The sequence below is a fragment of the Pseudophryne corroboree genome, chromosome 6 (genome assembly GCF_028390025.1).
Source record: "Pseudophryne corroboree isolate aPseCor3 chromosome 6, aPseCor3.hap2, whole genome shotgun sequence".
NCBI classification, from domain to species: domain Eukaryota; kingdom Metazoa; phylum Chordata; class Amphibia; order Anura; family Myobatrachidae; genus Pseudophryne; species Pseudophryne corroboree.
The window spans coordinates 373265482-373291157 of NC_086449.1; the positions used below are offsets into that span (position 1 = coordinate 373265482).

Consider the following 25676-nt stretch of genomic DNA (forward strand, 5'->3'; position numbering starts at 1 on the left):
GAACATAGCAATGCAGGGCCGCAACTCAGTATGAAAAAGTCAGGAGAGTCCTCAACTTTGGAGTGGTAATCTTGGGAGGATGAGGCTACCTGGCATTGTGGACCTCTTTCATCTCTAGGTCCTATAGTGGCCACAAACCATGTACCCACTGTAATTACATCACTGATCCCATTATAAATATACACCACAAAGAAGCTTAATATAACACATCTATAAGCAATGAAATACAGACAATGAGACAGATAGGATGCAAAATGGTTATTTACTAACATTTCAAATACTTTTAATTTTAAAGCTATTTAAAATATGTTATAATATAAATTTTAAAAACTGGTAAAAAAAACAAGGAGGTGTGAAGAATAAGGGTCATAATAAAAAGGAAGCAATACAAGAAGATTGGAGAGACAGATGTGGCATCAGGCATAAAGTAGAAGCCACAGACATAGTCCTAGCCATGCAAAGCATGCAGAGCACGAGCAGTCACAAGGAGATAAGTACCTGATGTGCACTAGGACGTCTCAGCCCACCAGCACCAGAGCATCCCCATTATAACAATAAATCCTAGGAGGGGAAGGGAGAGAACAGGAGGGTCAGATCCACAAGGGGCCTGAGAGAGGGAAGAAGAGGGAGACAAACAAGCAGGGAAGAAAGTAAGGAGGAATGGTACAGTGAGGAAAATAGTCAAGGAATGAAGGTGGACATAGAAAGCAGTGAATCGTATTGAACCAGAATAAAGTGATAGCAGGCAAGTAAAATCAAGGCAAAGGAGAATGAGGCATTTGGATTTTGACAGTGAAATTTAGGAACACAGTGCAAGCAAATATAATGTAACAGAAAAGTCAAAAGAATGTAGATGGAAGAATAGGTGGTAACAGAAGATGGCATATGTCGCATATGCACATATGGCACAGCAAATGGGATTGTGTAGTAAAATGGAAATTGGAACATGGCGGTGAGAAGGGAGGAATGGATTGTTATATTAAAATGTACATAATGAAACATTGATAACAGTGTGTGAACAAAGAATGAAAGACAGGAATGGGGTAACGGGTGTTAGGAATATAAAGAAAATTTTGAGGCATTGTATAGAAGATAATTTGAATATGGGACAAACACAGGGAAAAAGGTAATGTTTCCCCATAAATCATGTGTCAAGACAACATGAGAAAATCATAGACAGTGTGTCCCAATGGTACAAACAGGTGGATCACCAGACAAAAACATTGTGAACGATAATGGGAATAGTGCAGAACACAACAATATGCATAGAGAATGTATCATTCAGAGCATGAGCACACGGAAGAATAGAGTTTGTAGAATTGATAAATAGTGGAAAAGAACACACATGATATAAGACGTGAAGGAGGATTTAGATTGGAAAAGAGAGAAGAGAGAGAGAGAGAGAGAGAGAAATATATTGGTTACACCAATGCCAATAGATCAGTCTGCTCAGTTAAAGGGCATGCAGGCGGCTTGTAAAAATCTGAATTTGGGTGACTATTAAAAGTAAATGCTGTATATACCCAGTTACTTTGACATGTAATCAGAACACCGGTGTGCTGCTACTGCAGCGAGTTTATAACATTAAATAAAGCAACAAAAAGAAAAAAAATACTTCTTCATATCGTACTTACAGATTTAGCAATTATAGCACCTTCATTATCAGCAATGATTTTAACTAAATGCATGTGATACCTGTTAATTATCTTTCACATTGGTGTGGGTGTATTTTGGTATTATTACCTCTTTGAGTACTGGTCCAAATTATTAATATTTTGAGTTGTCTTCCTTGGACTGCTTCATTCAGATCATAGCACACAATAGCAGGTTACCGTGAGAACTTTGGTTAGCCATTCAAAAAGACATAGGGGCCGATTTATCATTGACAACTTGTGGCATACACTGCCAAAATACCCATTTTCAGGAGATACCCACAAATATTAAGGATCCATGAATGTAAGTTTGGCCCCAGCAGCCAATGCCATCGTCAGATGTCATTAGCTGGAGTAGCCTATAGGTTTCATTTCGCAAAACATACCAGGAGAGGGTCTGCCACTAAGAAATTGTAATTAACGGGTCTGAAACCCAGTAACAAGTATGTTCCAAATGCTGATTTAGCCTTCCTGGCACACTGATTGTATGTGATCCATGTCTGTCTGCTCCTCCCCTGTAGACTGTAAGCTCTAACAAGAGGGGCCCTTTCTTTTCATGTGCTCCTCCTGTCTCACTTTATAAGAATCTGCTCCCCCTTGCCAACAACAGCATTGATGGTTTTGGTTCAGCCTGCACTGCTTTTGTGGGGTATGGCTGTATATGCACTTTATATCATGTTATGTTTGCACTGTATCTCTATATGCACTTTGTAAGATGCTGCAGACCTTTTGTGGTGCCCTATAAATAAAGGATAATAAAAATGATTCTATTATTTTTACTTGTGTGCTTAGATCCTTTACCGGGGTGTCCTGTTAAGCTTCATCAAAAATCACTGAAACCTTGTGGCTGCCTGCAACTTGCAGACGGCTACATTTATCTCTAAAGGGTCTATTCATTTTCCCTAAATTTCTACAAAAGCAGGTGAAAATTACAATTTTCACCTAAAAAGCAGGTGAAAATTACAATTTTCACATTCTTTTGTAGAAATTAAGTGTCAGGGACATTCATTATAAAGGTAATGTAGGAGATATCATGGATATCTCCTGCTTACCTTTCACACCCAATCTGTCACACTATCTCCAAACTATTGCATGGGGTCAAAACTCATCAGGCTTCGAAAATAAGACATTTTTGGATCTTCACTGATTCCCAGTGTTCTATTGAAAGAAGTATCGGGATTGCAAAGTGGGATAATTTCAGATCTCTCTGGCACTGTTTGGCTTCTTCTGCCATCTACCCGCTTCACCCCAGTTCACGCAGGTGCACGAGCCTCAGCAGTGCTATGGTTCACTGCTTCTGATCCACTGTCCTCGCACCGGAACAATTTGTATTCACAGTAGTGATGAGCGGGTTCGGTTCCTCGGAAACCGAACCCCCCCGAACTTCACCCATTTTACACGGGTCCGAGGCATACTTGGATTCTCCCGTATGGCTCGGTTAACCCGAGCGCACCCGAACGTCATCATCCCGCTGTCGGATTCTCGCGAGATTCGGATTCTATATAAGCAGCCGCGCGTCGCCGCCATTTTCACTCGTGCATTGGAAATGTTAGGGAGAGGACGTGGCTGGCGTCCTCTACGATTATTAATCTTGATGCAAAAATATTTGTGCTTATTCTTTAATTGTAGGGACTGGGGAGCAGCTGTATTATATAGGAGGAGTACAGTGCAGAGTTTTGCTGACAGTGACAACCAGTATACGTTGTCTGCCTGAAAAACACTCCATATCTGTGCTCAGTGTGATGCATATATCTGTGCTCACACTGCTTAATTGTGGGGACTGGGGAGCAGCTGTATTATATAGGAGGAGTACAGTGCAGAGTTTTGCTGACAGTGACCACCAGTATACGTTGTCTGCCTGAAAAACACTCCATATCTGTGCTCAGTGTGCTGCATATATCTGTGCTCACACTGCTTAATTGTGGGGACTGGGGAGCAGCTGTATTATATAGGAGTACAGTGCAGAGTTTTGCTGACAGTGACCACCAGTATACGTTGTCTGCCTGAAAAACACTCCATATCTGTGCTCAGTGTGCTGCATATATCTGTGCTCACACTGCTTTATTGTGGGCACTGGGGACCACCAGTATATTATATAGGAGGAGTACAGTGCAGAGTTTTGCTGACCAGTGACCACCAGTATACGTTGTCTGCCTGAAAAACACTCCATATCTGTGCTCAGTGTGCTGCATATATCTGTGCTCACACTGCTTTACTGTGGGCACTGGGGACCACCAGTATATTATATAGGAGGAGTACAGTGCAGAGTTTTGCTGACCAGTGACCACCAGTATACGTTGTCTGCCTGAAAAACACTCCATATCTGTGCTCAGTGTGCTGCATATATCTGTGCTCACACTGCTTAATTGTGGGGACTGGGGAGCAGCTGTATTATATAGGAGGAGTACAGTGCAGAGTTTTGCTGACAGTGACCACCAGTATACGTTGTCTGCCTGAAAAACACTCCATATCTGTGCTCAGTGTGCTGCATATATCTGTGCTCACACTGCTTAATTGTGGGGACTGGGGAGCAGCTGTATTATATAGGAGGAGTACAGTGCAGAGTTTTGCTGACAGTGACCACCAGTATACGTTGTCTGCCTGAAAAACACTCCATATCTGTGCTCAGTGTGCTGCATATATCTGTGCTCACACTGATTTATTATGGGCACTGGGGACCACCAGTATATTATATAGGAGGAGTACAGTGCAGAGTTTTGCTGACCAGTGACCACCAGTATATGTTGTCTGCCTGAAAAACACTCCATATCTGTGCTCAGTGTGCTGCATATATCTGTGCTCACACTGCTTAATTGTGTTGACAGGGGAGCAGCTGTATTATATAGGAGTACAGTGCAGAGTTTTGCCGACAGTGACCACCAGTATACGTTGTCTGCCTGAAAAACACTCCATATCTGTGCTCAGTGTGCTGCATATATCTGTGCTTACACTGCTTTATTGTGGGCACTGGGAACCACCAGTATATTATATAGGAGGAGTACAGTGCAGAGTTTGGCTTACAGTGACCACCAGTATATATAGCAGTACGGTACGGAAGGCCACTGCTCTACCTACCTCTGTGTCGTCAAGTATACTATCCATCCATACCTGTGGTGCATTTCAGTTGTGCGCAGTATATATAGTAGTAGGCCATTGCTATTGATACTGGCATATAATTCCACACATTAAAAAATGGAGAACAAAAATGTGGAGGTTAAAATAGGGAAATATCAAGATCCACTTCCACCTCGTGCTGAAGCTGCTGCCACTAGTCATGGCCGAGACGATGAAATGCCATCAACGTCGTCTGCCAAGGCCGATGCCCAATGTCATAGTAGAGAGCATGTAAAATCCAAAAAACAAAAGTTCAGTAAAATGACCCAAAAATTAAAATTGAAAGCGTCTGATGAGAAGCGTAAACTTGCCAATATGCCATTTACGACACGGAGTGGCAAAGAACGGCTGAGGCCCTGGCCTATGTTCATGGCTAGTGGTTCAGATTCACATGAGGATGGAAGCACTCATCCTCTCGCTAGAAAAATGAAAAGACTTAAGCTGGCAAAAAGCACAGCAAAGAACTGTGCGTTCTTCTAAATCACAAATCCCCAAGGAGAGTCCAATTGTGTCGGTTGCGATGCCTGACCTTCCCAACACTGGACGGGAAGAGCTTACGCCTTCCACCATTTGCACGCCCCCTGCAAGTGCTGGAAGGAGCACCCGCAGTCCAGTTCCTGATAGTCAAATTGAAGATGTCACTGTTGAAGTACACCAGGATGAGGATATGGGTGTTGCTGGCGCTGGGGAGGAAATTGACAAGAAGGACTCTGATGGTGAGGTGGTTTGTTTAAGTCAGGCACCCGGGGAGACACCTGTTGTCCGTGGGACGAATATGGCCATTGACATGCCTGGTCAAAATACAAAGAAAATCACCTCTTCGGTGTGGAATTATTTCAACACAAATGCGGACAACAGGTGTCAAGCCGTGTGTTGCCTTTGTCAAGCTGTAATAAGTAGGGGTAAGGACGTTAACCACCTAGGAACATCCTCCCTTATACGTCACCTGGTCCGCATTCATCAGAAGTCAGTGACAAGTTCAAAAACTTTGGATGACAGCGGAAGCAGTCCACTGACCACTAAATCCCTTCCTCCTGTAACCAAGCTCCTGCAAACCACATCACCAACTCCCTCAGTGTCAATTTCCACCTTACACAGGAAAGCCAATAGTCCTGCAGGCCATGTCACTGGCAAGTCTGACGAGTCCTCTCCTGCCTGGGATTCCTCCGATGCATCCTTGAGTGTAACGCCTACTGCTGCTGGCGCTGCTGTTGTTGCTGCTGGGAGTCGATCGTCATCCCAGAGGGGAAGTCGGAAGACCACTTGTACTACTTCCAGTAAGCAATTGACTGTCCAACAGTCCTTTGCGAGGAAGATGAAATATCACAGCAGTCATCCTGCTGCAAAGCGGATAACTCAGGTCTTGTCAGCCTGGGTGGTGAGAAACGTGGTTCCGGTATCCACCGTTAATTCACAGGCAACTAGAGACTTGATTGATGTACTGTGTCCCCGGTACCAAATACCATCTAGGTTCCATTTCTCTAGGCAGACGATACCGAAAATGTACACAGACCTCAGAAAAAGAGTCACCAGTGTCCAAAAAAATGCAGTTGTACCCAATGTCCACTTAACCACGGACATGTGGACAAGTGGAGCAGGGCAGACTCAGGACTATATGACTGTGACAGCCCACTGGGTAGATGTATTGCCTCCCGCAGCAAGAACAGCAGCGGCGGCACCAGTAGCAGCATCTCGCAAACGCCAACTCGTTCCTAGGCAGGCTACGCTTTGTATCACCGCTTTCCATAAGAGGCACACAGCTGACAACCTCTTACGGAAACTGAGGAAGATCATCGCAGAATGGCTTACCCCAATTGGACTCTCCTGGGGATTTGTGACATCGGACAACGCCAGCAATATTGTGCGTGCATTACATCTGGGCAAATTCCAGCACGTCCCATGTTTTGCACATACATTGAATTTGGTGGTGCAGAATTATTTAAAAAATGACAGGGGCGTGCAAGAGATGCTGTCGGTGGCCCGAAGAATTGCGGGCCACTTTCGGCATTCAGCCACCGCGTGCCGAAGACTGGAGCACCACCAAACATTCCTGAACCTGCCCTGCCATCATCTGAAGCAAGAGGTGGTAACGAGGTGGAATTCAACCCTCTATATGGTTCAGAGGATGGAGGAGCAGCAAAAGGCCATTCAAGCCTATACATCTGCCCACGATATAGGCAAAGGAGGGGGAATGCACCTGACTCAAGCGCAGTGGAGAATGATTTCAACGTTGTGCAAGGTTCTGCAACCCTTTGAACTTGCCACATGTGAAGTCAGTTCAGACACTGCCAGCCTGAGTCAGGTCATTCCCCTCATCAGGCTTTTGCAGAAGAAGCTGGAGACATTGAAGGAGGAGCTAAAACAGAGCGATTCCGCTAGGCATGTGGGACTTGTGGATGGAGCCCTTAATTCGCTTAACCAGGATTCACGGGTGGTCAATCTGTTGAAATCAGAGCACTACATTTTGGCCACCGTCCTCGATCCTAGATTTAAAACCTACGTTGTATCTCTCTTTCCGGCAGACACAAGTCTGCAGAGGTTCAAAGACCTGCTAGTGAGAAAATTGTCAAGTCAAGCGGAACGTGACCCGTCAACAGCTCCTCCTTCACATTCTCCCGCAACTGGGGGTGCAAGGAAAAGGCTAAGAATTCCGAGCCCACCCGCTGGCGGTGATGCAGGGCAGTCTGGAGCGAGTGCTGACATCTGGTCCGGACTGAAGGACCTGGCAACGATTACTGACATGTCGTCTACTGTCACTGCATATGATTCTGTCACCATTGAAAGAATGGTGGAGGATTATATGAGTGACCGCATCCAAGTAGGCACGTCAGACAGTCCGTACGTAGACTGGCAGGAAAAAGAGGCAATTTGGAGGCCCTTGCACAAACTGGCTGTATTTTACCTAAGTTGCCCACCCTCCAGTGTGTACTCCGAAAGAGTGTTTAGTGCAGCCGCTCACCTTGTCAGCAATCGGCGTACGAGGTTACTTCCAGAAAATGTGGAGAAGATGATGTTCATCAAAATGAATTATAATCAATTCCTCCGTGGAGACATTCACCAGCAATTGCCTCCAGAAAGTACACAGGGACCTGAGATGGTGGATTCCAGTGGGGACGAATTAATAATCTGTGAGGAGGGGGATGTACACAGTGAAAGGGGTGAGGAATTGGAGGATGATGATGAGGTGGACATCTTGCCTCTGTAGAGCCAGTTTGTGCAAGGAGAGATTGATTGCTTCTTTTTTGGTGGGGGCCCAAACCAACCAGTCATTTCAGTCACAGTCATGTGGCAGACCCTGTCGCTGAAATGATGGGTTCGTTAAAGTGTGCATGTCCTGTTTATACAACATAAGGGTGGGTGGGAGGGCCCAAGGACAATTCCATCTTGCACCTCTTTTTTCTTTCATTTTTCTTTGCATCATGTGCTGTTTGGGGACAATTTTTTTGAAGTGCCATCCTGCCTGATACTACAGTGCCACTCCTAGATGGGCCAGGTGTTTGTGTCGGCCACTTGTGTCGCTTAGCTTAGTCACACAGCGACCTTGGTGCGCCTCTTTTTTTCTTTGCATCATGTGCTGTTTGGGGACTATTTTTTTGAAGTGCCATCCTGCCTGACACTGCAGTGCCACTCCTAGATGGGCCAGGTGTTTGTGTCGGCCACTTGTGTCGCTTAGCTTAGTCACACAGCGACCTTGGTGCGCCTCTTTTTTTCTTTGCATCATGTGCTGTTTGGGGACAATTATTTTGAAGTGCCATCCTGTCTGACACTGCAGTGCCACTCCTAGATGGGCCAGGTGTTTGTGTCGGCCACTTGTGTCGCTTAGCTTAGTCACACAGCGACCTTGGTGCGCCTCTTTTTTTCTTTGCATCATGTGCTGTTTGGGGACAATTTTTTTGAAGTGCCATCCTGCCTGACACTGCAGTGCCACTCCTAGATGGGCCAGGTGTTTGTGTCGGCCACTTGTGTCGCTTAGCTTAGTCACACAGCGACCTTGGTGCGCCTCTTTTTTTCTTTGCATCATGTGCTGTTTGGGGACTATTTTTTTGAAGTGCCATCCTGCCTGACACTGCAGTGCCACTCCTAGATGGGCCAGGTGTTTGTGTCGGCCACTTGTGTCGCTTAGCTTAGCCATCCAGCGACCTCGGTGCAAATTGATTGCTTTTTTTTTGGTGGGGGCCCAAACCAACCAGTCATTTCAGTCACAGTCATGTGGCAGACCCTGTCGCTGAAATGATGGGTTCGTTAAAGTGTGCATGTCCTGTTTATACAACATAAGGGTGGGTGGGAGGGCCCAAGGACAATTCCATCTTGCACCTCTTTTTTCTTTCATTTTTCTTTGCATCATGTGCTGTTTGGGGACAATTTTTTTGAAGTGCCATCCTGCCTGACACTACAGTGCCACTCCTAGATGGGCCAGGTGTTTGTGTCGGCCACTTGTGTCGCTTAGCTTAGTCACACAGCGACCTTGGTGCGCCTCTTTTTTTATTTGCATCATGTGCTGTTTGGGGACTATTTTTTTGAAGTGCCATCCTGCCTGACACTGCAGTGCCACTCCTAGATGGGCCAGGTGTTTGTGTCGGCCACTTGTGTCGCTTAGCTTAGTCACACAGCGACCTTGGTGCGCCTCTTTTTTTCTTTGCATCATGTGCTGTTTGGGGACTATTTTTTTGAAGTGCCATCCTGTCTGACACTGCAGTGCCACTCCTAGACGGGCCAGGTGTTTGTGTCGGCCACTTGTGTCGCTTAGCTTAGTCACACAGCGACCTTGGTGCGCCTCTTTTTTTCTTTGCATCATGTGCTGTTTGGGGACAATTTTTTTGAAGTGCCATCCTGCCTGACACTGCAGTGCCACTCCTAGATGGGCCAGGTGTTTGTGTCGGCCACTTGTGTCGCTTAGCTTAGTCACACAGCGACCTTGGTGCGCCTCTTTTTTTCTTTGCATCATGTGCTGTTTGGGGACTATTTTTTTGAAGTGCCATCCTGCCTGACACTGCAGTGCCACTCCTAGATGGGCCAGGTGTTTGTGTCGGCCACTTGTGTCGCTTAGCTTAGTCACACAGCGACCTTGGTGCGCCTCTTTTTTTCTTTGCATCATGTGCTGTTTGGGGACAATTTTTTTGAAGTGCCATCCTGTCTGACACTGCAGTGCCACTCCTAGATGGGCCAGGTGTTTGTGTCGGCCACTTGTGTCGCTTAGCTTAGTCACACAGCGACCTTGGTGCGCCTCTTTTTTTCTTTGCATCATGTGCTGTTTGGGGACAATTTTTTTGAAGTGCCATCCTGCCTGACACTGCAGTGCCACTCCTAGATGGGCCAGGTGTTTGTGTCGGCCACTTGTGTCGCTTAGCTTAGTCACACAGCGACCTTGGTGCGCCTCTTTTTTTCTTTGCATCATGTGCTGTTTGGGGACTATTTTTTTGAAGTGCCATCCTGCCTGACACTGCAGTGCCACTCCTAGATGGGCCAGGTGTTTGTGTCGGCCACTTGTGTCGCTTAGCTTAGCCATCCAGCGACCTCGGTGCAAATTGATTGCTTTTTTTTTGGTGGGGGCCCAAACCAACCAGTCATTTCAGTCACAGTCATGTGGCAGACCCTGTCGCTGAAATGATGGGTTCGTTAAAGTGTGCATGTCCTGTTTATACAACATAAGGGTGGGTGGGAGGGCCCAAGGACAATTCCATCTTGCACCTCTTTTTTCTTTCATTTTTCTTTGCATCATGTGCTGTTTGGGGACAATTTTTTTGAAGTGCCATCCTGCCTGACACTACAGTGCCACTCCTAGATGGGCCAGGTGTTTGTGTCGGCCACTTGTGTCGCTTAGCTTAGTCACACAGCGACCTTGGTGCGCCTCTTTTTTTATTTGCATCATGTGCTGTTTGGGGACTATTTTTTTGAAGTGCCATCCTGCCTGACACTGCAGTGCCACTCCTAGATGGGCCAGGTGTTTGTGTCGGCCACTTGTGTCGCTTAGCTTAGTCACACAGCGACCTTGGTGCGCCTCTTTTTTTCTTTGCATCATGTGCTGTTTGGGGACTATTTTTTTGAAGTGCCATCCTGTCTGACACTGCAGTGCCACTCCTAGACGGGCCAGGTGTTTGTGTCGGCCACTTGTGTCGCTTAGCTTAGTCACACAGCGACCTTGGTGCGCCTCTTTTTTTCTTTGCATCATGTGCTGTTTGGGGACAATTTTTTTGAAGTGCCATCCTGCCTGACACTGCAGTGCCACTCCTAGATGGGCCAGGTGTTTGTGTCGGCCACTTGTGTCGCTTAGCTTAGTCACACAGCGACCTTGGTGCGCCTCTTTTTTTCTTTGCATCATGTGCTGTTTGGGGACTATTTTTTTGAAGTGCCATCCTGCCTGACACTGCAGTGCCACTCCTAGATGGGCCAGGTGTTTGTGTCGGCCACTTGTGTCGCTTAGCTTAGTCACACAGCGACCTTGGTGCGCCTCTTTTTTTCTTTGCATCATGTGCTGTTTGGGGACAATTTTTTTGAAGTGCCATCCTGTCTGACACTGCAGTGCCACTCCTAGATGGGCCAGGTGTTTGTGTCGGCCACTTGTGTCGCTTAGCTTAGTCACACAGCGACCTTGGTGCGCCTCTTTTTTTCTTTGCATCATGTGCTGTTTGGGGACAATTTTTTTGAAGTGCCATCCTGCCTGACACTGCAGTGCCACTCCTAGATGGGCCAGGTGTTTGTGTCGGCCACTTGTGTCGCTTAGCTTAGTCACACAGCGACCTTGGTGCGCCTCTTTTTTTCTTTGCATCATGTGCTGTTTGGGGACTATTTTTTTGAAGTGCCATCCTGCCTGACACTGCAGTGCCACTCCTAGATGGGCCAGGTGTTTGTGTCGGCCACTTGTGTCGCTTAGCTTAGCCATCCAGCGACCTCGGTGCAAATTGATTGCTTCTTTTTTGGTGGGGGCCCAAACCAACCAGTCATTTCAGTCACAGTCATGTGGCAGACCCTGTCGCTGAAATGATGGGTTCGTTAAAGTGTGCATGTCCTGTTTATACAACATAAGGGTGGGTGGGAGGGCCCAAGGACAATTCCATCTTGCACCTCTTTTTTCTTTCATTTTTCTTTGCATCATGTGCTGTTTGGGGACAATTTTTTTGAAGTGCCATCCTGCCTGACACTACAGTGCCACTCCTAGATGGGCCAGGTGTTTGTGTCGGCCACTTGTGTCGCTTAGCTTAGTCACACAGCGACCTTGGTGCGCCTCTTTTTTCTTTGCATCATGTGCTGTTTGGGGACTATTTTTTTGAAGTGCCATCTTGCCTGACACTGCAGTGCCACTCCTAGATGGGCCAGGTGTTTGTGTCGGCCACTTGTGTCGCTTAGCTTAGTCACACAGCGACCTTGGTGCGCCTCTTTTTTTCTTTGCATCATGTGCTGTTTGGGGACTATTTTTTTGAAGTGCCATCCTGTCTGACACTGCAGTGCCACTCCTAGACGGGCCAGGTGTTTGTGTCGGCCACTTGTGTCGCTTAGCTTAGTCACACAGCGACCTTGGTGCGCCTCTTTTTTTCTTTGCATCATGTGCTGTTTGGGGACAATTTTTTTGAAGTGCCATCCTGCCTGACACTGCAGTGCCACTCCTAGATGGGCCAGGTGTTTGTGTCGGCCACTTGTGTCGCTTAGCTTAGTCACACAGCGACCTTGGTGCGCCTCTTTTTTTCTTTGCATCATGTGCTGTTTGGGGACTATTTTTTTGAAGTGCCATCCTGCCTGACACTGCAGTGCCACTCCTAGATGGGCCAGGTGTTTGTGTCGGCCACTTGTGTCGCTTAGCTTAGCAATCCAGCGACCTCGGTGCAAATTTTAGGACTAAAAATAATATTGTGAGGTGTGAGGTGTTCAGAATAGACTGAAAATGAGTGGAAATTATGGTTATTGAGGTTAATAATACTATGGGATCAAAATGACCCCCAAATTCTATGATTTAAGCTGATTTTGAGGGGTTTATGTAAAAAAAAACACCCGAATCCAAAACACACCCGAATCCGACAAAAAAGTTTCAGGGAGGTTTTGCCAAAACGCGTCTGAATCCAAAACACGGCCGCGGACCCGAATCCAAAACCAAAACACAAAACCCGAAAAATTTCCGGTGCACATCACTAATTCACAGATGCTACTCGGAACGAATTGGATACAAAAGTATCACTGATGCTAATATTGGCATCATGAATAGACCATTTAGTGTTGTATTTTCTTCAAACGTATCATGTATTATACCACTTTCACCTCCTCTGTCTACAGGATGTTTTCTAGTAGACTTCAGGATCTTCCAGGTAGTCTTTGGGAAAGTGGAGACAGAACTAGATTCTCAGCTAGAGCAGTAAATGTATTTGTGTTATCCTCTCTTGCATACTTCCATTGATCTCTAAGGTTTGTGCTCTGAAAAGTTATAAACTGAACTTATGAGGAAAAATCTATTAGGTTGCACTGACTCGCAAAATGCAAAGAAGAGATTTCATTAGAGTAACTTTCAATTAGAGAACACCACATATAGGAAACAGCGCATGTTACTTTTGTTCAGTGTTCTTTGTAGTAGATTGGTGAATATGGTGAAACAAAGTCCTGCATTTAATCAGTCATTGATCTGGAGCTCACCATGACTTCCAGAACTCTGAATGTATTGTTGCTAGAGCAATTCTGTTGCACCACCACTAGGATGAGGAACACTGACTGTGGAATGCCTGACTATGGACTGAGAAAAGCCAAGGTAAACAGCTATGCTTTTTAAAATGATTTACTATATCAAGGGAATCATTTGTGATGTACCATAGCTGATGAAGAGGTTTAAGTATCCCTGATAAATGAAAGCTTGCAACAATGCAACTTACCAACAGAAATAACAGACATAGCCTAATTGGATGACCACTACACTCATCTGCTCATAAGGCAGCTGAAGTCAGTGCAACTGATCCTCTTCCTCATGTATCAGCAGAGATAACCAGTCCAGCACAAATAGGTTTAACAAAGGAAACCCTTATAAATCACTTCAAGTAGCCTACAAATTGTATTAACTTAAGTTTTCAATATGTTTTTATCAATGCTTTGCTGGTGAGGTCTTCCCGAGTCTCATTTGATGGAGACATTATCTGACCCTATATCTTGTGTTGTGAAGAGCAGAATGTGATTAAAGCTATGTTTAATTTTTCTACATTTATAATCTTATTTATTCTGTTTTATCAAATGTACCTCCTTGATAGAGCTTATAATAGTTATGTACAGAGATGTGCGGATCGGCTCTCCAGAAATCCAAATCTACCCAAATTTTTTGGACCTGAACCACACCAAAACTCGGTCAGGATCTCCCAAGGAGGTCCGATCCAACCAGAGTCCCGGTTCGGAACTTCCCACAGTTTGGAATTCAGATTTTAAATATGAATTTCAGGTTTTGGATTGCAAAAATCACATGATTTTAGCTGTTTTAATATATTTTTATTGCTGTTTATCAATGATTATCAATATTTTATTAGATTTTTAACTAAACCAAAAAACAAATCCGAACCAAAACACTTGAGAACCAAAACATGGGGGTCCACGCACATCTCTAGATCTATACTACAGGACTATAAAACTATTTATTGAGAATCATCAAAGCAACATTTATTCAGACATCATATTTACATATATGATAGATAGATAGATAGATAGATAGATAGATAGATAGATAGATAGATAGATAGATAGATAGATAGATACAGTGCCTTGCTAAAGTATTCACCCCCTTTGCATTTTTCATGTTTTGTTGCCTCACAACCTGGAACTAAAATGGATTGGTTGAAGGTTTGCATCATTTCATTAACAGAACATGGCTACAACTTTGAAGATTTTTTTTTTTTATTGGGAAGCAAACAACAAATAGGACAAAATAACAGAAAACTTTGGCGTGCATTAACTATTCACCCCCCTAAAGTAAGTACTTTGTAGAGCCACCTTTTGCGGCAATTACAGCTGCAAGTCTCTTTGGATAAGTCTCTATGAGCTTGCCACTGAGATTTTTGCCCATTCCTCAAGGCAAAACTGCTCCAGCTTCTTCATGTTGGATGGTTTCCGCTTGTGAACAGCAATCTTCAAGTCTGACCACAGATTCTAAATTGGACTGAGATCTGGGCTTTAACTAGGCCATTCCAACACATTTAAATGTTTCCCCTATAACCATTCGAGTGTTGCTTTAGCAGTGTGCTTCGGGTCTTTGTCCTGCTGGAAGGTGAACCTCTGTCCCAGTCTCAAATCACAGGCAGACTGAAACAGGTTTTGCTCAAGAATATCTCTGTATTTAGCACCATCCTTCTTTCCCTCGACTCGAAAAAGTTTCCCAGTCCCTTCTGCTGAAAAACATCCCCACAGCATGATGCTGCCGCCACCATGTTTCACTGTGGGGCTGGTGTTCTTGGGGTGATGGGTTGTGTTGGATTTGCGCCAGACATAGCATTTTCCTTGGTGGCCGAAAAGTAACATTTTAGTTTCATCTGACCAGAGCACCTTCCTCCATACATTTGGGGAGTCGTTCACATGCTTTTTGGCAAACTCAAAATGTGCCTTCTTATTTTTAACACTAAGTAATGGCTTTTTTCTGGCCACTCTTCCATAAATCCCAGCTCTATGGAGTGTACGGCTTATTGTGGTCACATGCGCAGATACACCAGTCTCTGCTGTGGATCTCTGCAGCTCCTTCAGGGTTACCTTTGGTCTCTGTGCTGCCTCTCTGATTAATGCCCTCGTTGCCCGCTCTGTGAGTTTTGGTGGCCGGCCCTCTCTTGGCAGGTTTGTTGTGGTACCATGTTCTTTTCATTTGAAGGTGATGGATTTGATGCTGCTCCAAGGGATCATCAAAGATTTGGATATTTTTTTATAACCCAATCCTGACTTGTACTTCTCAACAACTTTGTCCCTGACTTGTTTCTTCATGGTGTGATGCCTCTTGCTTAGTGGTGTTGCAGCCTCTGTGGCCTTTCAGAAAAGGTATGTTTATACTGACAGATCATGTGACACTTAGATTGCACACAGGTGGACTTCATTTCACTAATTATGTGACTTCTGAAGGTATTTGGTTACACCAGAACTTTTGAGGGGCTTCATAGCAAAGGGGGTGAAAACATATGCACATGCCAATTTTCAAATTTTTATTTATAAAAAAATCTTTTTTATATAAGTTTTTCTCATTTCACTTCACCAACTTAGACTATTTTGTGTATATCCATCACATAAAATTCAGATAAAAAAAAATTAAATTACAGGTTGTAATGTAACAAAATAGGTAATCGTAGCCCTGTCCCAAGCATTACAAGAAAGAAAAAAGAAACAGATCAGTTTTTATGGGTGCACTCGCTCCCATAAACACAAATATTGTTATTACTGTAGAGTCATTAAACTTTTCTTTATATATACGAGTTGACACTCAATTGTAGTACATTGCCAATACCCATATGGAATGAATCAATTTTATTAGTATCCCATATGAAGTATTTTGACCTCTAAGTGAGGCCTCAATAGTGAAATATAAAAACAATAAAAAGATAGTTGGACGTGATATAGAAAAAATGGACAAACAAAGAAAAGGTTTTGTTTAGTCCTGGTGAGAAATAATAAAAAGATATTAAAAACAAAGCCGTGTGCCGCCTGTTATTTCTTAACTGTATATATTGAACCTGTGAATTATGTTTCACTCATATATAGCTGAAAACAATATGGTCAGAACTTGTATTGTCTGTATTAGATGAACTGTAACCTTATTTTAGTTCTATATCTTGATGAACCTATGGCAACCTAGCTCAATTGATATTAAATAATTAAGGATTTGAATATTATTATATATGTATTACTGTGCAAGGACAAGAGTTTCCAATCTAGATGCTACATCTGTACTCTTGTTCTATTTAATATTGCAGTCACTGCTAAATAGTTTACACAAATTCATTCTGTGTTAGACAGAATGTTGGATACAATTGTTGCTTTTATAAACAGGGTATCTTTTTCATGTTGTAATTGTATCACAATACTATTGGAGATCTGCAGCTTCTCCAGTATAAATTCCCCTAATACCATGTTCACGCTGACAATTGGCGGGTTGCACCCGGGACTCGTGCACGAGACCTTCCCAGGTGCAACCCGCTTGAGATCCCGTTCAGACTGGCGGCCCCGACATGGCATATTGCCGTGTCGATGACGTAACCGAGTCACATGCGGGGGCGGCGCTTGGAGATCAGATGAAGATGATCTACAAGCACCGCCTGCTCCAATAGTGTTGAAGGGTCCCGGATTGCATCAACCCGGGAACACTTAACACCGTTCACACTGCCATCAAACTGCGCCTGACCCGGTATTCACCCGGGAATAACCCTTTATTCCCAGGTTGAAATACCGGGTCATACGACCCGGGAATTTGTCAGGACCCCCGTTCACACTGCAAATAAATCCGGATTACTGCGCGTTCACGTGCAATAACCCGGATTTTTCATGGCAGTGTCAGCGAGGTATAAGAGAATAGTAGTTTGTCACTCTATACTTATATGCTGAAATTGATATGCAGATGTAATAGTAGGTAACAAATCAGTTCTCAGTTATGATGTGACAGACATTTAAATGATAACCCTTTATCTTAAACACAAAAGTACAGGGATAACGTTTATTTTATGAAATCCTTAATCCATATTTACAAATCCATGTGACATTACTTGAATGTTTTATGTCCCCTTTTAACCATTGGTATTTATACACATTATAATATGTTAACCATTAATAGGAGATCAATTATTATGTTTTTAAAGATAAATATCCTTTATTAACTAGTTATACATTTCTTGTCCAATCAGTATAACAATACATAGAGGCTGAGGTGGTATATTATTTAAATGTGTTTTGCTGAATATCTGGACAAGAGGAATCTTGTAATAATAAACTGTATATATAATATTTTAACACAGTGCTCCACACAAACTATGCCTGTGTAAATTCACAAGCAACGTGGGCGTCGTACTGATAATGGATTGCTTTCACAAAGTGCATATATTTTCCTTTGTGAGCTATAAACAGTACTGACATGCACTATGCTATATTTTCATATGGCACGTATAGATCACCATCTGTATCCCTAGTAATAATAAAGATCTCAAATGTGTTTTACTGAGTATCAGGACAAGAAGAATCTTGCAGTAATAAACTGTATATACACTATATTATTCCTAGCACAGTGCTTCACACAGACTATGCCCGTATAGGTTAACAGGCAAAGTAGACATTATAATGGGGTGTAGTACGGCTGACCGGCGGGGTCAGCTTACCGACACCGGGATCCCGGCAGCATACCGACGCCGGGATCCCGGCGGGGAGGGGTGAGTGTAGCAAACCCCTTGCGGGCTCGGTGGCGACTTGCGGTCACCACAGGTTCTATTCCCACTCTATGGGTGTCATGGACACCCACGAGTGGAAATAGTCTCTGTTGGTCGGCATGCCGACCATCGGGATAGTGAGCCGTCGGGATGGTGGAGGAGGTCATGTGACTGTTGGTCAGCTGACCGCCGGTCACATGAATACCACCCATTATAATGGTAATGAATTGCTTTCACAACTTTCTGTGTCCTCTAATAATAATAGGGATCTCACAGAGCAGCAGGTGCTGCCTGTGATAATTGCTACTAAGATCTCACAATGCCGTTCTATGTATAACTAGAACTCTTCTGTACATTCACTAAATAGTCACAATAATTGGTTGCCAGGCATAATAGGTTAACAATTCCTTATACATTATAACATTTTTCTTTCAATAGACAGCGCACGGCTACTCCCTATGTGCATTTCACTCTATATTAGAGCTTCGTCAGGGCTCTAGCCTGTGCGCAGCTTTGCAAATGCAATAAATGCTGAACAGAGGCGTATCTAAGGTAGGGCGAGCAGGGCATATGCCCTGGGCGCCCTGGCAAGACTGGCAGAAGGGGGCGCTGATAGCCTGGGCAGATTAAACAGTAAGCTGTCAGCCTCTTAACCTCCGCTTCGAACCTCCGCTCCGACCGTCCCAGGGCGGGTGGGGATCAGAGAACTGTGTAGCCACCGCCGACCCAATCCACCGCCGACCCAATAGGAGAAGAGTGGGGTGGGGAAGTAGCAGACAAGGCACCATCATTGGCTGCACGTGGTGTCCGGAGGCGTCACAGGATTTTGCAGTATTGACCTCATTCAATACAGCCCAGCTGCCTGCACCCCTGCGTACTGGGTAACGCTAGTGCCAGATCTGGGCTGATGGGCAGCGGACTGCATGAAGGAGCATTGCAGCCAGAGCGGGGGCACATTACTCGGTGCTTACCTCTGCTTGAGGCTCCTCCCCTAACCCTCTTCCGCACGGCGGGCGGGATGATCTGCCCCCCCCCCCCCTCGGCGGCAGCAGCAGCTCCGGTTCCCTACCCCCTCGTCAGCAGCAGCAGCGGTTCTTCCCCCCTGCCCTCAGCGGCAGCTGCGGTTCCTTCCCCCCCTCCCTCGGCGGCAGCAGCAGCAGTTCTCCCCCCTCCCCCTCGGGGTTGAGGCTAGATCCAAGTGGCCTAAGGGACCTTTTCCGACAGGGGGAGGAGCCACGACCCAAGGGGGAGGAGCTAGGCCAGCGGGACAGTTGCTCTTATCCCCGCCACCAACTATTACCTTTAGTAATTAGGTGGCGAGCGAATCGGAGCGGAGCGAGCCACCGAGCCCGAAGCGTGGCGAGCCCGCGAGGGTACTTTTCGGGTACCCTGTACGGCCGTAGCTCCTCCCCATGGTGACGTGTCTCCTCCCCTAGGTACGTCACAAGGTCCCTTCTCCCACTTCGATATAGAACCAACCCTCCCCTCAGCAGCAGCAGCGGTTCTCCCCCCTCCCCTCCCTTCAGCGGCAGCAATGGTTCTTCCCCCTCTTCCTCGGCAGCAGCAGCAGTGGTGGTCCCCCCCCCCCCATCCTCGGCAGCAGCAGCAGCGGTTTTCCCCCTCGGCAGCAGCGGTGGTCCCCCCCCCTCTCCCCGCCCCTGCACATTTGAAGCAATGGGCACTGGGATATCTACGAGGGGGAGTGATAGAACAGGCCAGGCAAGGAGAGCTCTGGCACTGCAAGACTGAGCATGGAGGTGGCTGAAGAAGGAGTGTCTGGTCCCAAGGTGAGTGTGTGGTTCTACCCACAGCGTGTGTATGTGTGTGCATAGTATGGAATTGGCCCCTGTGTAACTGTAGGCTGGCAATTACCCATGTAGGTGTGTGTAGGGTGTCCGTGACCCGCGTGTGTGTGTGTGTGTGTGTAGGGTGGCGATGGTGTGCTGAGTGACGACACAGGGGCTAGGTGATGGTGTGCTTAGTGACGACACGGGGGGGTAGTTGATGGTGTGCTGAGTGACGACGCAGGGGGCGGTGATGTTGTGCTGAGTGACGACACGGGATAGGTGAAGGTGTGCTGAGTGACGACACGGTGTAGTTGATGGTGTGCTGATTGATGACGCAGGGGGAGGTGATGTTGTGCTGAGTGACCACACAGGATAGGTGGTTGTGTGCTGAGTGGCGACGCAGGGGGAGGTGATGTTGTGCTGAGTGACGACCCTGGATAAGTGATGGTGTGCAGAGAGACGACTCGGGGTAGTTGATGGTGTGCTGAATGACGACACAGGGGGAGGTGATGTTGTGCTGAGTGACCACACGGGATAGGTGATGGTGGGCTGAGTGACGACACGGGATAGGCGATGGTGTGCTGAGTGACGACATGGGATAGGTGATGGTGTGCTGAGTGACGGCACGGGATAGGTGATGGTGTGCTGAGTGACGACACGGAATAGGTGATGGTGTGCTGAAAGACGACAATGGGGTAAGGGGATGGTGTGCTGAGTGACGAGACAGGGGGAGGTGATGGTGTGCTGAGTGACGAGACAGGGGGAGGTGATGGTGTGCTGAGTGACGACACAGGGGGTAGGTGATGATGTGCTGAGTGACGACACAGGGGGTAGGTGATGATGTGCTGAGTGATGACACAGGGGATTGGTGATGGTGTGGCTGAGAGACGCAGGGGGCAGGATGTGAGTCTTGTTGAACCGCTGTTGTATGATGGTGACCTTGTTAATATTCCCACACAAACAGGCATCTTTTGGACGATGGGATCTCCCACATGAATAGTGAATACCGACTGAAGACGCCGTCTGCCTCAGAGGATACATTTCTTCAGAGGTTCCACATTGTGAGAAACCATCATAGAGGTAAGGTACGTGTGGAAATGAAAAGAATGTTTCCACTTGTGACGCGAAACAGGTGGGGTGTCATGTCAGCACGCACCATTTTCAGTGGCCACACCCCCTATGGTGCGTGGCCACGCCCATTTTTTTGCTGCGCGTCTGCGGCGCGCACACGTTGTTTCGTTTCTCAGACCTTTTTTTTTTCTAGTGGGGGGGGGGGGGCGCCATTCATGATCTTGCCCTGGGCTCCAAATACCCTTGTTACGCCTCTGATGCTGAATGAGGGACTTGGAACTGAATTGTAAATGAGAATCACAGTGCAAATTTACTGGGGAAAATGGCTTGTAGGACCCAACTGGTTAGTTTTTTCAATTGGCCCCTATGCAGGGCTGAATAAAAGACAAGGCTGCCTAGAGCCTAGAAGGGCTCATTTGCCACCGGATGCCATTTTTTCCCTTTATAGGGCACTCAGCCGTGATGGAGGAAGTAGGATCCTGAGACAGAGAAGTCTCTTTGTGGGGCAAATGTCTAGTGATGTATTGTGGGTGGAGCAGGCAGACTCTGTATGTACAGGAGATACTGTAAGTGCACCATTAGCTAAATCCCTCTGTATTTTATACACTTTTTTTGTGCCCGGGAATTGAACTCACAACCTCATACACCACAGTCAGACACCTAACACATGGAGCTATTTGCTTTGGAAGTCTGGTAATTCTAACTAAATTAAGCTGGAGAGAGAGATATGAATAAATACATTACAAGCAACGAAGTAGCTATAGAAATGTTATACCTTGAAATATAGTAGCAGATAAGTTCATTTCACAAAGTATAGGTGACATAGATCAAACTTTACCAAGTGAACTCTGCTTTCTTGTGATCTAACACATTTATGATGCATGCATACTGTACCTACATTGGCCTGGAACTAGGGAAACCTACTGGCTAGATATATATTACCTTTTTTTAATGTGCTCAGTCACATGTTTCCTGCAGAAACTTATAAGAGCAGACTTATCAATCACTGCAACAAATGAAAGTTATGCAAGTTATTCTGGGTACATTGAGTGTGTGTGTGTGCGCATGCATGCATGTAAGGGTGGGTAACTGTGCACAGCATTATAGGTTCCACCTGGTAGTACCAGACACGCCCCTAGGTAGCCCTATGTACACCCACACATATACGGTAACTACATACGTTCCCATTGAGGAAGCATGCAGTGCCTATACTGTATTTTACTTGCACAATCTACCTGAATTTTTTTTTCAAAAGTAGGCAAGTATGCTGTGTGTGACACTGCATGTGTGAGAGGCCATGTGTGAGACTGAGTATGCAAGTGAGTCTGAACCTGTGATTGCATGTGTAATCCTGCATGTGTGGCTCTGTGTGTGTCAGAGGCTATGTGTGATACTAACGGAGGGATGTAATGGAGTCTGAGTTCGCTGGAAGTGCGGGATGCTGGCCGATCTCATGTTTTTTTTAAAGGGCCAAACACTTATAAGGCAAAACCGTGCCTTTTAAGTGATTGCCCCTTTAAAAAAACATCCAAGATCGTCCGGCCTCCCACACCTCCGGCGTTCTTGGACATCCTGCCAGAAAACTGTACCAAAGAGAAATGTTCTGGATCTTTGAGCTTGGAACGCTTTCCCTTCAAGGCTTCAATGAATCACTCGAGATTGCACCTTTCTTATGAATTATATCGGTTGTCCTAGATCTATTTTAGATAATAGTCCTCTTATACAAAATTTTTTGCTTCTCTATTAGTATATTAGTACATATCTATTTATTTTCTCTATTATGCCACTTGTGAATTTCATCACCTTTTTATTCTTCTTACTATCTATTGCTGCATATTTATTATAAAATATTATATTAAGTTAATTAAAAATGATCCTTATATTTATTAGAGGTCATTAATACATAAATTTTTTTAATCAATTAATATTTTTTTGCACTTGTGCACATTACAGATTAAGGATATAAAGAATCAACCCTTCACCTGCGGCTGAATAATACATAGCATCCTAAGAAAAACGGAAATTTCCAGAATGGACCATCATAACATAAGTTTGCCAAAAGGACTGCTGAAGTGAAAGGATCAAGAGAGAGATCTGCTATAAGATTTACATTTTGACTGAATCTGCAGTAAATACAGACGGGCACACAGCACATTGTAATTAAATATTCCAAGTGGGCACTTTGGAAATTTGATCCAAAGAAAACCCATACCAAACTGTCAAGGGAGATATAAGTGGTTGGAGAACAACCTATTTGGCTCAGAGAAATCAGTCCTGTTTGGGAAATCAAGTAAAAACAGTTTTACCTAAGAGAAACACCCCTGATGAAGTCAATTTGGACAAAACGCGTTGGATGATATGCAAGTTGCTAGATCGGAAGCTAACAGAAACATCTGGCCTAAAAGGCACATTGTCAATTAAAGAAGTTCAACTGTTATAATATTGTATTGATTGAAGAAATACAATTTTAGAGTTTTAATGGTTTTAAAACTTATGTTCTAAATAAATGTTATGAATGGTTATTCTGGATGTAATAAGAAACGGTTTTGTTTATATAGAAGATAATTTGGTAGCCACCAAGTGTTGCATTCAAAACAGGCGCCCCTGTAGATAATTCTATTTTATATATATATCTATTTATATATATATCTATCTATATATATATATCTATATATATATATATATATATATATATATATATATCCATCCACAAATGACGGCACTGGAAGCTGATTTCAAATATAAGTGTATTGCAAGGTAGACGTTTCAGGGCTCACGCCCCGTCCTCAGTACCAAATACAAACAACATGTGCAAATACATACAAACATTTAAATACCTGACAAGGTCAGCGCCGTCCCCGCCGCCGCACACCGGGTCCTCACCTCCGGCAATCACCGCTCACTTCCCCCCTTCCTCTGACGCTGCGGTTGCCATAGTCACGCACAGCGTGCGTGTCACTGACTCCACAGCCCGGAAATACAGGGGGTTGGAATAGAGGCCGTCAGGAGGAGTCCTCTGTACCAGCTGACCGGGGCAGACTAGACCCTGTGAAATACCAATAGAAAGACATTAAAAAACATAAAACAAACAACAAAACATGAATACAAAAGTACAAAACCCCATACATAAATGCAGCAACAGGGAATATGGGTTGCAAAGGAGTGTTGTGTATGGAATAACCACCTCGCCAGAAGGTGTGTCGACCCATACATGTGCAAATATTATCACATATCTAAATAAAGTCTATAAAAGCTAAATTGCCTTGAGCTACATAGCAATAATAATCTATTTAACTATCTGATACGGTATAACTACAGACAAGTATTATAACGCATTCCAATTAATCTTATCATTGAGGCCCCCAGGTGCAAGTGTATTGAGCCTCATTATCCACCTGGATTCCCTCTCCAAAAGTGCCTTAGCTCTATCACCTCCTCTGAGGGTCAAGGGCACATGATCTATCCCAAAGTACTGAAGGTCCTCTAACGTATGGTTTGCCAACTTAAAGTGGCGGGGCACCGGTTGGTCAATAGATTTGCCTTCCAGAGTCAACTTGATGGCAGATCTATGCGCTGCCATCCTTTCACTCAATTTACGCGTGGTTTGGCCGACGTAGAACAATCCACACGGACAAACCACAACGTAAACAACAAACTAAGTACTACACGTGATCACATGTCTAATGGTGTATCGTTTATCGATATGTGGATGTTTGAAATCCTTACATAGCACCATATATTTACATGTGGCACATTTAGGGCATCTATAACACCCCGGTGCTTTGTAATGTACATTCGGAATAGCGGTACCTCCCATTCCTGTGATGTCGGATTTCACCACGCGGTCTCTCAAATTACTGCCACGCCTAAATGCTACTATAGGCCTGGTTTCCTTAAACACTGGTAAATCGGGGTCAGACGCAACTATAGGCCAAAGAGCCTTTGAGGCTCTACGGACTATCGGACTAGCCGTTGTATAGTCACAAGCCCAAGGCAGAATGTTCTGATTCTTATTGTGTCCAGAATGTAATAGTTCCGATCTGGACATTTGGAGGACGCGCTGTTTTTGCTCCTCTAAAAAAATGCCTGTCATAACCCCGACACGCAAACTTAGCAATCATGTTGTCAAGTAATTCTGGTACTCTAGTACTATCGCTAGTAATACGCGCCACCCGCATCATTTGTGATGCTGGTAGCCCCCTCTTTAAGGGCTCTGGATGATGACTTGAGGCTAATAAGAGCGTATTCCTGTCTGTGGGCTTGGAGTAAATCTCTGTATGAAGTATACCATTCTTGAGACTAATCTTAACATCCAAGTAATCAATTTCAAGATTGCTACATTTGTATGTAAATTTGATGGGAGATGCCAGAGCATTAATTTCCGACATAAGAGCCTCAAAGGACTCTTGCCCCCCAGTCCACATCAAGAATACATCGTCGATGTACCTCGTGTACATTAAGATGTTATCCTGAACAACTGTATTGCTAAAAAACATCCTATTCTCCTGTTCAAACATATATACATTCGCATACGAGGGTGCGACAGACGACCCCATTGCGCACCCCCGCAGCTGTAGAAAGAAATCACCGTCAAACAGGAAATAGTTTCTATACAGTGTTAATTCGAGCAATGTGAGAAACAGCCTATGATCAAACAATTCAGCCGATAAATACAATTCAAGGAAGGTCTTCATCGCCCGCAGACCCTC

At 45.0% G+C, this 25676-nt stretch overlaps 1 protein-coding gene across 5 annotated transcripts in view; it reads right to left on the minus strand.

Moving 5' to 3' along the window:
* The window catches only part of CCDC136 (coiled-coil domain containing 136), a 118872-nt gene that overhangs the window by 19678 nt on the left and 73518 nt on the right, over positions 1–25676 (minus strand). For 3 of the 5 annotated variants that reach the window (XM_063926718.1, XM_063926715.1, XM_063926714.1), the window contains one exon: positions 499–607. The exons of 1 other annotated variant lie outside the window; for it this stretch is intronic. In XM_063926718.1, coding sequence (XP_063782788.1) covers positions 509–607 — 99 coding nt within the window. In that variant the 3' untranslated portion in view covers positions 499–508. The remainder of the gene's footprint in view (positions 1–498; positions 608–25676) is intronic. One more of the 5 variants, XM_063926717.1, reaches the window with a different exon arrangement.